Source organism: Harmonia axyridis, chromosome 2 (assembly GCF_914767665.1).
Source record: "Harmonia axyridis chromosome 2, icHarAxyr1.1, whole genome shotgun sequence".
NCBI classification, from domain to species: domain Eukaryota; kingdom Metazoa; phylum Arthropoda; class Insecta; order Coleoptera; family Coccinellidae; genus Harmonia; species Harmonia axyridis.
Window position 1 is genome coordinate 52478083 of NC_059502.1, and position 14252 is coordinate 52492334.

General features: G+C 33.4%; 2 protein-coding genes across 2 annotated transcripts; both read right to left on the reverse strand.

The window, feature by feature from the left end:
• Positions 1–1938: 1938 nt before the first annotated feature.
• LOC123673403 lies at positions 1939–9936 on the reverse strand. Its single transcript, XM_045607889.1, has 2 exons — positions 9641–9936; positions 1939–5008 (listed from the first exon to the last, which is right to left on the reverse strand). The coding sequence occupies exons 1-2, from the start codon at positions 9934–9936 to the stop codon at positions 1939–1941; spliced, it is 3366 nt and encodes a 1121-aa protein (XP_045463845.1).
• A 1097-nt stretch (positions 9937–11033) lies between these two features.
• LOC123673405 (craniofacial development protein 2-like) lies at positions 11034–12446 on the reverse strand. The gene is made up of 2 exons (XM_045607890.1): positions 11535–12446; positions 11034–11471 (listed from the first exon to the last, which is right to left on the reverse strand). The coding sequence occupies exons 1-2, from the start codon at positions 12444–12446 to the stop codon at positions 11034–11036; spliced, it is 1350 nt and encodes a 449-aa protein (XP_045463846.1).
• Positions 12447–14252: the final 1806 nt, after the last annotated feature.

A 14252-nucleotide genomic window follows, 5' to 3' on the forward strand; every position in this document is an offset into this window, starting at 1 on the left:
GGAAATTTAATTTAAGAGTGATGTTTCCTTCATTAAATTTCCCCTGGTTTATATATCTATAAACTCTTGTTATTTTTGTTTGAGAACAATTCCTATTTTCAGGATTGTAAAAATGTGAATCCTACCAGGATAATGATTGAATATCTATTACCTATTCACAGACTAACGAGTACAGAGCGTAATAATTACTAAATCAGTATGAAACTGTTCAATCATTTACCTAGAAAAATAAGATCAATTAAAGAAATTAAACTCTTCAAGAGACAATTATTCGAACTGTTAATTAAATGTGAACCATATTCTTTAAATGAATTTATAGTCTTTTGTCATGTACAAATATCATAGATATATTAGTTCATTGATTTATTTTTTTGTAAGGAATTTGTGACTTGTTTTTATCATTTTGTAATGTACATACAATTCTGGAAATAAATACCTATTATTATTATTATTATTATCCTAAATTTCAATCTATAACCTTCAAATTCAAGGGAGATAAGGGGTGTGTACCATGATCCTATTACACCCGGTATGTATATTGATGACCATAAGGTTAGCTTCCTCCAAAACAGTTTCCATTATGCATACAGTACCAGGAATACGAAAAAAAAAGATGAAATATAATGACTGTCATTTAATTTTCGATTTAAAATGAATTTCGAACAAGTAGAAACCAAGCCAATCCACAGTATTATTTAGAATTAGGATAAAATATAACAAAATGAAAAAATTGTTTTCCGAGAAGTAAATCAAAAATTTTCACTGCCTTGAAGTCACAGATAAAGGCCACTCCTACTGTTTTTTTTGAGCTGATTCGCGTGTGAGCTTCTCCTACTATCGGTCTATTTGATTGAAGATGGTTGAAATATGTGCAGTCAGTTTTTGATAATTACCTGAAGCACGCAAGATTTGGTGTTTAAACACGAAATCCAATAATAATCCAAAGACAGTTTGAGGTCGTTTATACAAGAAATTCGTAATTGCCTCTGAAAAGATAAATTATTGTTTTATTGTTGGTTTTTTTCATTCAGACTCAAGACAATTATCTTGTCTATGTCTGTGACCTTTTTCATTGAGGAGAAATATAAAAACTATGAAATTTGTGACAAGAAGTAAATAATACAACTCATTGTAGCTTTTCATCGGAAAAATTTATCTAGGATCAATCGAGTAATTTGAAAAGGAAAAAATTTTATTCGAATGTCTAATATGTATTTAGATATACATATATGTGTTTGAAATGAAAATAACCATATTGTACCTTTCAAACAGCGAATTACAGCCATCTATTAGTAAGTTATTATTAAATGCCATTTCATGAGCCATAATAGCTTGACAAATAAACATTTTAAAAAACTTGTAAGAAGTCATCAAACAATAGTGACTTATCTGATAACATCATGCATAAAAAATTATTAATCCATTTTTTAATTACAAACAGATAGTTGAATAACTTTAAGAAGAAAGTATGAGAATTATTCAACTATCTATCAGTAAATAATTAAATAATGCTTTAATGACCATAACGTGATCAGATAAGCAGAAAAAGTTAGACGCTTTTCTTGAAGTTTTTTTAAAATGTTTATTTGTTTTATAATTTTTTTTTCGTGGTATTTATTTATCACTGACCCCTGAACAATAAGAATTTAGTTGCTGATATCAGGACCTAATTTAGTTTATTCACAAATTCTTATGGATACCTCTGTTATCTATTAGAAAGTTAAATAATGGTGTAAATTCAAATGTGAAATTCTTCAATAACTTTTTTATTTGAAAACTTGACAATTCAGAACTATCAAAAAACTAAACTCCCTTGATTTCCTGTTCACTCGTCTGTCAAATTAAAAAATGAATTTGGCCTTAACATTTCTCCCCCCTGTGAAGAACTTAAATCTTCACTAAGTGGTCGGAAGGATGCACAGCTTCGTAACAGGTCTTTTATAAATGCCTTTCTTCGTTTGAATTTTTGCCACCCTCACAATACCATAATTTCCTTGGTTTTCCCAAAAACGATGGTCCGCTAAACCAATCTCCATCTTGTTTAAGATCGATATTTTTCAATTCTTTGGTAGCCTGATCTGCTACATTTTCTTCAGAAGGATCCCAGTGCCACTGGAAAACATCTGCATTTTCATGGATTTCTCCTATTCGACATGACACGAACATAGGAAACCTTCTCGACTGGGATCTTATTTGTTTAAGTACCACCAATGAATCAGTCCAATAATGTGTTTCGCGAATTTTATGTTCAACTTCTTCCCATATTTTCTTGGATAGTCTGCATGCCAACACTGCTCCTTGTAACTCTAATTTGGGTATGATTTGCTGAGTCAATGGCGCAACTTTATACTCAGCAGTAACAAAGCAGACATGTGTTTCAGTATTATCCTCCTTTTCTTCTGTTCTGAAGTAAGCAACATAGGAATAAGCCTTATCACGCGCATCACAAAACACATTCGCCTTTATGATCAAAGTTGCCAAAAACCCGAAAGGATCAAATATTGACATGATGATCCGCAAGACCTTCCGTTTCGTTGGTGCTATTGATCCTGATGTTTTTTCAATAGGAATTTTGTGAAAGTTCAGCGAATATATGAATTGGTCAGTTTCTGGAGACCAAGACAATCCAAGAACTCTTTTGATTTCTTGTGAATCAATTTTAATGTTTTTTTCTGATTCAGCACGAAGACATTTTGGAATTGATTCTAGAACCCTCTTGGAGTTACTAATCCATTTCACCATTTCAAAACCAGCTTGATTATGAACATAAATTACATCTCGTACTCTTTGAATAGCTTCCTCGTATGTGCTACATGAATCCAAATAATCGTCAACATAATGTTGTCTCTTCATTGCTCTGCTTATTCCAGGGAATTTATCTTCGAAACATTCAGCATTCCTGTTCTTGATGAATTGGGCTACGGATGGAGAAGACACGGCACCGAAGATCATAACATTCATTTCATAAACATCCGGAATTCCACCAAGGTTATTTTCATCATGCCAAAGAAATCGTTGAGCACATCGATCTTCCTTTTTTATTAACACTTGGTGAAACATTTCCCTGATGTCCCCACTAAATGCAATTTTTCCCTGCCTAAAGCGCCATAAAACGGAAACCAAGGAAGGAACAAAGTCTGGACCTTGTAGTAAAAAGTCATTGAGGCTATATCCAAATGATCTTGCAGCAGCGTCAAAGACAAGTCTAATTTTACCGGGCTTATGGACGTTCCACACTGCAAAATGTGGTAAAAACCAGTTTCTCGGATTTTCTGTAATCTCCTCTAACTCTAATTTTCTTGCATAACCCTTGTTGATGTAATCCTGGATCTTCTCACGGTACTGCTTTGCGAATTCACAATCTTTCTTCATTTTCCTCTCCATGCAGGAAAGACGGTTGAGTGCGTTTACTTTGCTGTCAGGAAATGCGACATCCATATTTCTCCAAAGGTGTCCAATTTCCCAACGGTTACCAATTCTTTTAGCTGTGCTATTCATGATTTCAAGTGCTTTGCGATCTTCTACTGAGCTGATGATTTTTTCATTCACTCCGAAAGCTTCTAACTTGAAACTATCTTTCACCATACGATGGAGTTCATCATCTTCAATATGTCGGCAACAAAGAGTTGCATGATTCATTTCATTTCCATCAGTTGAATCAGTGAGTGCTCCATGAATAGTCCAACCTAATTTGGATTTGGACATTATAGGTTGATTCATTTTTGGTTGTATGACCTGACGTGATATAATTAGTCCGCAATTGTCTTGGCCAATGAGAATTTCTGGAGTTGCATTCTCCACGGCCTCTAGAATTTTCCGGTTCAAATGTGGGATATTCTGAGACAAAAGATCTACATTGATTTTCTGGTTTGGTATACTCAAGTTTTTAACAGTCCTCAAATTTTTCAGATTATAGAAGATTTGTTTATTGCTGTCGGCAGAAATATCAACATCAACCATTTTCGATTCATCCTCGAAATGGGTAATGTTATTTGTCCATTGAAAACGGAGTGGAACGATGGGTCCAGAGAGGTTCAATTTCATAGCTAAATTTTCATCCATCATCGAGCATGTGGAGCCTTCATCGAATAAGGCAAATGTCTTGATTTCATTATAAGGCCCACGAAGTATAACTGGTGCTATTCTCAGCAGAGTTTTTTGATCCACATCGTTCAATTTCGCACAAAATTCACTCGAAGCTGCTGTTTTATCTTGTAAAGTTGGATATGAGCTGTTTGGATCTCTTGCCAGATGAAGAAGACTGCTATGCTTTCCTTTACAACCCATTATACCACATCTCGTTCTGAGGAAACATTTATTAGCCATGTGACCCAATTGGAGACATAGAAAACATAATCTCAAATTCATAACTGATTGTCTTCTTTCTGGTATAGTCTTCTCTATGAATTCACCACATTCCTCTATTTTATGATTCGTTCTCTGGCAAAATACACAAACTTTGGAATTTTCTGCCTTTCTCGGCTCGGACTTTTTTGAAAAACTAACTGTTTCTTTCCTTGACATGTGTTTACTTCTCTGGAATGGATTACTTGTAGAAGCCATAGAATTTACCTCTTCTTCGTACCAATTTGCAAAATCTTCAAGGGATGTTGGTATTCCCTGTAAATCTTTCTGATATTTATATTTTCCCCAGTTGTACTTTTGTATGGTGGGAAGTTTTTCAACAATATTCACTAACATTTCCGGATTGAACAAATATAGTGAAGAATTAACATTTCTCATCGTGACCACCATATTAGTAACTGCGTTTGAGAAAAAAATACAGGATTCCAAACTGTCTTCTTTTACAGGGCTGATTTTCTTCACTTTTTCCATGAGAGATAGAACAATCCATTCAGGTCTACCAAAATTCATCTCGAGCATATTGATTATCCTTGAAACATTGCTTGGAGATATTAGAAGAGCTTTAACAGTTTCCCTAGCTTTTCCCTTGAGTGCTCTATCAAGACGAATGAGGTTATCCTGGTCTGATAATCCTTCATTCCACCTTCAATGCATGTTGTGAAAACCCATATTAATGAACGGCAAAAAAAAATGACGTCCCAAAATGGCGGAAGAATCTAGAATTTCCCCCCCCCCCAAAAGTGGGTCCTGGATCCGCGCCTGACGTATTTGAGTACTTAAGTGTGTTGGTACGCTTACTAGCTTAGTATCAGTTCAACAGTGGTGAAGTACAGAACAGATAATTTTAAAGCTAAAAAGATGTCTTTGGATCATTTATATGAGTTCAGTTTCGAAAAGTTGTACAACGACTGTACAGAAAGGTAATGCTTTTACATCATTGTTTTCTTTAATTATTTTTGAAACAATATAATCGAATGTTATCTTCAGTTTCTGAATGTTGCATTTTTATAAAGAAATTTTTGTTCAATATATGTGTATGAAATGAACGATAACCATATTGTACCTATCAAACAGCGAATTAATATGTACTTTTTTTTTCCTAGGGGTATAACTTTTGAGGAAGACTGCAGCGTATGTCTGAGTAGGTTGACTGGAGAACTGTACCTAACCGATTGCAGGCATTGTTTTCACAAAGAATGCATCGACAGGTGGTGCTCCAGTTCTTCCAAATGTTGTCCGATGTGTAGGACAACGTTAATTTTCGAAGGTACCTTCACTATCTTCGATACAAATTGGCAGAATGTCAATATACATCGTTTCGACAAGATGGACAGTGATGAAGAATATGAAGAAGATGAAGAAAGTGTTGAAAGTGAAGAGGAAAATGAAGAAGATAATAAAGAAGAAACCAACAGGGAAATTTAATTTAAGAGTGATGTTTCCTTCATTAAATTTCCCCTGGTTTATATATCTATAAACTCTTGTTATTTTTGTTTGAGAACAATTCCTATTTTCAGGATTGTAAAAATGTGAATCCTACCAGGATAATGATTGAATATCTATTACCTATTCACAGACTAACGAGTACAGAGCGTAATAATTACTAAATCAGTATGAAACTGTTCAATTATTTACCTAGAAAAATAAGACCAATTAAAGAAATTAAACTCTTCAAGAGACAATTATTCGAACTGTTAATTAAATGTGAACCATATTCTTTAAATGAATTTCTCTATTTCTGTATCGTAATGAGTTCATTACAGTTCTAAAAAACAGTGCTGTAATGAACTCATTACAGCATCGTTTTCAGATATATTTTTCGTTTTGTGGTTGTCTATGCTGACGTCCAATCCTATCAAATTTCAACAAACGTCAATAATTGTCAATATAATATAATTTGGGGATATAGAGAAATGATTTGATACATATTCGCAAACTCTCATAATTCAGGTAGTGTTCAATCGATTTCGTCAGACATAATTCATGAATTTAATGTATAATTGTAAATTATGTCTAAATTCGAAACATACGATTCATATTCAAATTCCGTAATCTGTCAATTTCCGTAACAGTCACACCAACTGCCAAGATACAATACAAAAGTCACTAGGATATATAATCTGAATTTTTCATTGAATTTCGACAATATTTCGCAAAACTTGACTGAAATAGAGAAAATATCGTCTAATACTCGTTGCAGAAGGCAATTCCAACACTCATGCGTTCCAAAACTCGCTCCTTCGTCGCTCGTTTTCGAATTTCGCATTCGTGTTGGAATAGGAGCCCATTCTGCAACTTGTTTTAGAATATACTATTATAGTCTTTTGTCATGTACAAATATCATAGATATATTAGTTCATTGATTTATTTTTTTGTAAGGAATTTGTGACTTGTTTTTATCATTTTGTAATGTACATACAATTCTGGAAATAAATACCTATTATTATTATTATTATTATCCTAAATTTCAATCTATAACCTTCAAATTTAAGGGAGATAAGGGGTGTGTACCATGATCCTATTACACCCGGTATGTATATTGATGACCATAAGGTTAGCTTCCTCCAAAACAATTTCCATTATGCATACAGTACCAGGAATACGAAAAAAAAAGATGAAATATAATGACTGTCATTTAATTTTCGATTTAAAATGAATTTCGAACAAGTAGAAACCAAGCCAATCCACAGTATTATTTAGAATTAGGATAAAATATAACAAAATGAAAAAATTGTTTTCCGAGAAGTAAATCAAAAATTTTCACAGCCTTGAAGTCACAGATAAAGGCCACTCCTACTGTTTTTTTTGAGCTGATTCGCGTGTGAGCTTCTCCTACTATCGGTCTATTTGATTGAAGATGGTTGAAATATGTGCAGTCAGTTTTTGATAATTACCTGAAGCACGCAAGATTTGGTGTTTAAACACGAAATCCAATAATAATCCAAAGACAGTTTGAGGTCGTTTATACAAGAAATTCGTAATTGCCTCTGAAAAGATAAATGATTGTTTTATTGTTGGTTTTTTTCATTCAGACTCAAGACAATTATCTTGTCTATGTCTGTGACCTTTTTCATTGAGGAGAAATATAAAAACTATGAAATTTGTGACAAGAAGTAAATAATACAACTCATTGTAGCTTTTCATCGGAAAAATTTATCTAGGATCAATCGAGTAATTTGAAAAGGAAAAAATTTTATTCGAATGTCTAATATGTATTTAGATATACATATATGTGTTTGAAATGAAAATAACCATATTGTACCTTTCAAACAGCGAATTACAGCCATCTATTAGTAAGTTATTATTAAATGCCATTTCATGAGCCATAATAGCTTGACAAATAAACATTTTAAAAAACTTGTAAGAAGTCATCAAACAATAGTGACTTATCTGATAACATCATGCATAAAAAATTATTAATCCATTTTTTAATTACAAACAGATAGTTGAATAACTTTAAGAAGAAAGTATGAGAATTATTCAACTATCTATCAGTAAATAATTAAATAATGCTTTAATGACCATAACGTGATCAGATAAGCAGAAAAAGTTAGACGCTTTTCTTGAAGTTTTTTTAAAATGTTTATTTATTTTATAATTTTTTTTTCGTGGTATTTATTTATCACTGACCCCTGAACAATAAGAATTTAGTTGCTGATATCAGGACCTAATTTAGTTTATTCACAAATTCTTATGGATACCTCTGTTATCTATTAGAAAGTTAAATAATGGTTTAATGAACGTGGCATCATCAGATAACCAACAAAAGTTTGACTTAGGTACTCTTAATGAGTGTAGGTACATTTAAAATATTTATTTGTCATATTTATAATGACTTACCTAATGAGGTTGACGGCCATTCTGAAATTTTTAACTATCTAATGTATTATCAGATGAATAATTCTTGGAATGTATCTGTCAACAAATAAGAAACGACAGTTTAACCCTTTTTTGAAATATTTATTTTTACCAAGGTGATAAAATAAATCAGATATAATTGAACGAAAATAAAAATCATATTCTCTTTTCACATTGTTTAGATTGAATTTCGAAACGTTCAACTAAAGAACGAAATCAGTTTGAGTAGTTTGATACTTCAAAATAAATATCGATATGTAATTAATACACTTTGTTACTTCATATAATGTGAAAATACAAGTAAATGAATGGGGACATTTTTTATTCTATTCATTCCACCTTCAATGCATTTTGTGAAAACCCATATTAATGAACGGCAAAAAAAAATGACGTCCCAAAATGGCGGAAGAATCTAGAATTTCCCCCCCCCCCCAAAAGTGGGTCCTGGATCCGCGCCTGACGTATTTGAGTACTTAAGTGTGTTGGTACGCTTACTAGCTTAGTATCAGTTCAACAGTGGTGAAGTACAGAACAGATAATTTTAAAGCTAAAAAGATGTCTTTGGATCATTTATATGAGTTCAGTTTCGAAAAATTGTACAACGACTGTACAGAAAGGTAATGCTTTTACATCATTGTTTTCTTTAATTATTTTTGAAACAATATAATCGAATGTTATCTTCAGTTTCTGAATGTTGCATTTTTATAAAGAAATTTTTGTTCAATATATGTGTATGAAATGAACGATAACCATATTGTACCTATCAAACAGCGAATTAATATGTACTTTTTTTTCCTAGGGGTATAACTTTTGAGGAAGACTGCAGCGTATGTCTGAGTAGGTTGACTGGAGAACTGTACCTAACCGATTGCAGGCATTGTTTTCACAAAGAATGCATCGACAGGTGGTGCTCCAGTTCTTCCAAATGTTGTCCGATGTGTAGGACAACGTTAATTTTCGAAGGTACCTTCACTATCTTCGATACAAATTGGCAGAATGTCAATATACATCGTTTCGACAAGATGGACAGTGATGAAGAATATGAAGAAGATGAAGAAAGTGTTGAAAGTGAAGAGGAAAATGAAGAAGATAATAAAGAAGAAACCAACAGGGAAATTTAATTGAAGAGTGATGTTTCCTTCATTAAATTTCCCCTGGTTTATATATCTATAAACTCTTGTTATTTTTGTTTGAGAACAATTCCTATTTTCTTCTTCTTCTTCTTCAAGTGCCATATCCGCGGCGGATTTCGGCAACCATCATAGCTATCTTGACTTTGGAGACAGCGGCTCTAAAGAGATGTTTTGAGCTGCATCCAAACCACTCTCTCAGATTTCTCAGCCATGAGATTCGTCTTCTTCCTACGCCTCTTTTGCCTTCTATTTTCCCCTGCATTATTAATCGTAAGATATTGTACTTCTCGCCTCGCATTATGTGTCCCAAATATTGTAACTTTCTCTCCTTGATGGTACGTTCAACTTCTTTTTCTCTACCGATTCTTCTTAGCACCTCGATGTTGGTGATACGATCCTTCCACGAAACTCTCAGAATTCTTCGGTAGGTCCACATCTCGAAAGAGTTAAGACGCCTCATTGCATCTGCATTTAGCGTCCATGCTTCAACCCCATAATAGAGCACACTGTGTACATAGCATTTTGCCAATCGCAGTTTGAGATGCAATGTCAGATCCTTGCTGCACAGGACTTTTTTCATTCTTATAAAGTTGGAACGAGCTTTTTCTATTCTAGTTTTTATTTCTGCGGTATAGTCATTGTTTTCTGTTATAAGTGTTCCTAAGTAAGTGTATCTTTTTACTCTTTCGACCTGCTGACCTCCAACCAGCAGTATTTCGTTTGTGTCATTGTTCTTGCTAATTTTCATGAACTTGGTTTTTTTTGACATTAAGAGAAAGTCCGTACTTCCCGCTACATCTTAATATCTTGTCCATAACTCTCTCTAAATCCTTCAGACAGTCAGCTATTATTACGGTATCGTCAGCATATCTGATGTTGTTGATCAAGACTCCATTCACCTTTATACCAGCTGTCTCACCTTCCAAGGCTTCTAGTATAATTTGCTCCGAGTACGCATTAAACAACAAGGGCGACAGTATGCAACCTTGCCTGACTCCTCTCTTTATTTCCACTTCCTCAGATCTTTCCTGCCCATTTTTTACTGTGGCCCGTTGGTTGTAATACAGATTTGAAATTAATCTTACATCTTGTTTGTCCAGGTTTTTGTTCTTAAGAAGGTCTATAAGTTGGTCGTGTTTTACCTTATCAAAAGCTTTATTATAGTCTATAAAGCAGATATAGAGGTCGCGATTAACATCCAGGCATCTCTGAGTCAACACATTGAGAGAAAACAATGCCTCTCTTGTGCCAACCCCATTTCGGAAGCCAAATTGACTCTCACTTATATCCAGTTCTAGTTTGGAACGTATTCTGGTATGTATAATTTTAAGGAGAATTTTTAATGTATGTGACATTAAGCTTATGGTTCGGTAGTCGCTGCATTCTCTGGCATTAACTTTTTTCGGTAGACATATGAATGTTGATGTTAACATTTCCTTTGGTATAATTCCTGTATTGTAAATTGTGTTGTATGAACTCACCAAAATATCCATGTTTTTGTCGTTAATTAATTTAAGTAACTCACTTGGTATCTCGTCTGGGCCTGCAGATTTCTTATTTTTCATGGATTCCAGTGCATGTTCAACCTCGCACTTAGTTATTTCAGGTCCCACATCTCCATCTTGATGTTCTGAAGGGGTATTTTCCATTCCATTCCAATTCCTCTATGTATTCCTTTCATCGCTCTAGTTTTTGTTCAGTTTCCATTATGATATTTCCTTCTTTGTCGAGGAGTATATTTGAAGTATTTCTTTTATTCATTCCCGCGAGCTCTTTGACCTTCTTGTTTAGATTAAAGTTGTCATACTTGTTTTGTAAATCTTCTATCTCCTTACATTTATCAGAGAAGTATGTTTCTTTTGCTTCTCTTATTTTTCGCCTTATTTGGATTTGTAGCTGCTTGTATCGAATGTTGTTATTTGACTTGCATCTTCTTCTTTCATCCATTAACTCCAAGATTCCGTCTGTCATCCAATCTTCTTTCTTATGTTTGCTTGTTATAAGTTCCTTTTTACTTGGTTCTATAAGTGCTGTTTCAAGGAACTGCCATTGTTGTTCTGCGCTTTCCTCATTTTGCTGAGATTTGGTGGTGGCTTTTTCTAAGTTTGCGTTGATCTGTTGTTTAAGTTTTTCTCTGATTTCTTCTCATTTTAGTTTCTCTATGTCTAGTTTATCAACTTTATGCTTGTTTTGCATCTTTTTTAGCTGTAACTGAAACCTAGCAATAAGAGGATTATGATCAGATGATACGTCCGCACCAGGGTAAGCTTTTACCGTTTTTATTGCGTTTCGATATCTGTGTTTTATTAGGATGTAATCGATCTGATTTCTGACGATGTTGTTGTCTTTGTCAGCTGGTGATTTCCATGTATACAGACGTCTCTTGGGAAGTTTGAAAAACGTATTCGTTACCACAAGATTATTTTCTTGACAGAATTCAACAAGACGATCGCCCCTCTCGTTGCGTACACCAAGTCCGTACTGCCCTACTGTAGAGTCACATCTTCCTTCGCCGATTTTAGCATTAAAATCACCCATAACTACTGTTATATCTCTAGATGCAGTTAGTCGTAATGTCTTTTGAAGGTCACTATAAAAGTTTTCTAACTCTTCTTCGTTTTTGTCAGCTGTAGGAGCATAAATTTGTATTAGGTTTAGTTTTCGGTGAGTTGTCATCAGTTGTAGCAACATAACTCTTTCGGACATTGGTATGAAGCCTGTTACTGATTTTACTACGTTTCTGTCAAGAATTACGGCCACTCCATAGCGGTGTTGAGTGTCATCATTGCCAGAGTAGTAAACTCGTCCATTTTCTGTACTAAGTTCACCCGAACCAATCCATCTTGTGTCACTTATTCCAACAACATCAATCTTTAGTCGCACCATCTCCTGCTCTATGTTTCTTAACTTTCCAGGCTCGTACATACTTCTTACGTTCCATGTCGCAATTTTAAGAGTTGATTTGTATATTTTCAACAAACAGTTGACGACCTGGGAAGCCCTGCTGTTTATGTCATCTCTTCCCCTGCCGAATCTTGGCATCCGAAAACCATGATTAGTGAACTGTTGACTGTCATTTCTCTGAGCCATGACGATTTCTAGGGAGTCTTAATGAGGTAGTTTCCCCTTGCTTTCCTCATCGCTGTGTAAGCACCGCTTCAGTTGTTTCAACCACGCCGCTTAGTGTCTGATTCTCAACCAATAGTAATCAACGGTACTCAACAGTACTTTTCAGGATTGTAAAAATGTGAATCCTACCAGGATAATGATTGAATATCTATTACCTATTCACAGACTAACGAGTACAGAGCGTAATAATTACTAAATCAGTATGAAACTGTTCAATCATTTACCTAGAAAAATAAGATCAATTAAAGAAATTAAACTCTTCAAGAGATAATTATTCGAACTGTTAATTAAATGTGAACCATATTCTTTAAATGAATTTATAGTCTTTTGTCATGTACAAATATCATAGATATATTAGTTCATTGATTTATTTTTTTGTAAGGAATTTGTGACTTGTTTTTATCATTTTGTAATGTACATACAATTCTGGAAATAAATACCTATTATTATTATTATTATTATCCTAAATTTCAATCTATAACCTTCAAATTTAAGGGAGATAAGGGGTGTGTACCATGATCCTATTACACCCGGTATGTATATTGATGACCATAAGGTTAGCTTCCTCCAAAACAGTTTCCATTATGCATACAGTACCAGGAATACGAAAAAAAAAGATGAAATATAATGACTGTCATTTAATTTTCGATTTAAAATGAATTTCGAACAAGTAGAAACCAAGCCAATCCACAGTATTATTTAGAATTAGGATAAAATATAACAAAATGAAAAAATTGTTTTCCGAGAAGTAAATCAAAAATTTTCACAGCCTTGAAGTCACAGATAAAGGCCACTCCTACTGTTTTTTTTGAGCTGATTCGCGTGTGAGCTTCTCCTACTATCGGTCTATTTGATTGAAGATGGTTGAAATATGTGCAGTCAGTTTTTGATAATTACCTGAAGCACGCAAGATTTGGTGTTTAAACACGAAATCCAATAATAATCCAAAGACAGTTTGAGGTCGTTTATACAAGAAATTCGTAATTGCCTCTGAAAAGATAAATGATTGTTTTATTGTTGGTTTTTTTCATTCAGACTCAAGACAATTATCTTGTCTATGTCTGTGACCTTTTTCATTGAGGAGAAATATAAAAACTATGAAATTTGTGACAAGAAGTAAATAATACAACTCATTGTAGCTTTTCATCGAAAAAATTTATCTAGGATCAATCGAGTAATTTGAAAAGGAAAAAATTTTATTCGAATGTCTAATATGTATTTAGATATACATATATGTGTTTGAAATGAAAATAACCATATTGTACCTTTCAAACAGCGAATTACAGCCATCTATTAGTAAGTTATTATTAAATGCCATTTCATGAGCCATAATAGCTTGACAAATAAACATTTTAAAAAACTTGTAAGAAGTCATCAAACAATAGTGACTTATCTGATAACATCATGCATAAAAAATTATTAATCCATTTTTTAATTACAAACAGATAGTTGAATAACTTTAAGAAGAAAGTATGAGAATTATTCAACTATCTATCAGTAAATAATTAAATAATGCTTTAATGACCATAACGTGATCAGATAAGCAGAAAAAGTTAGACGCTTTTCTTGAAGTTTTTTTAAAATGTTTATTTGTTTTATAATTTTTTTTTCGTGGTATTTATTTATCACTGACCCCTGAACAATAAGAATTTAGTTGCTGATATCAGGACCTAATTTAGTTTATTCACAAATTCTTATGGATACCTCTGTTATCTATTAGAAAGTTAAATAATGGTTTAATGAACGTGGCATCATCAGATAACCAAC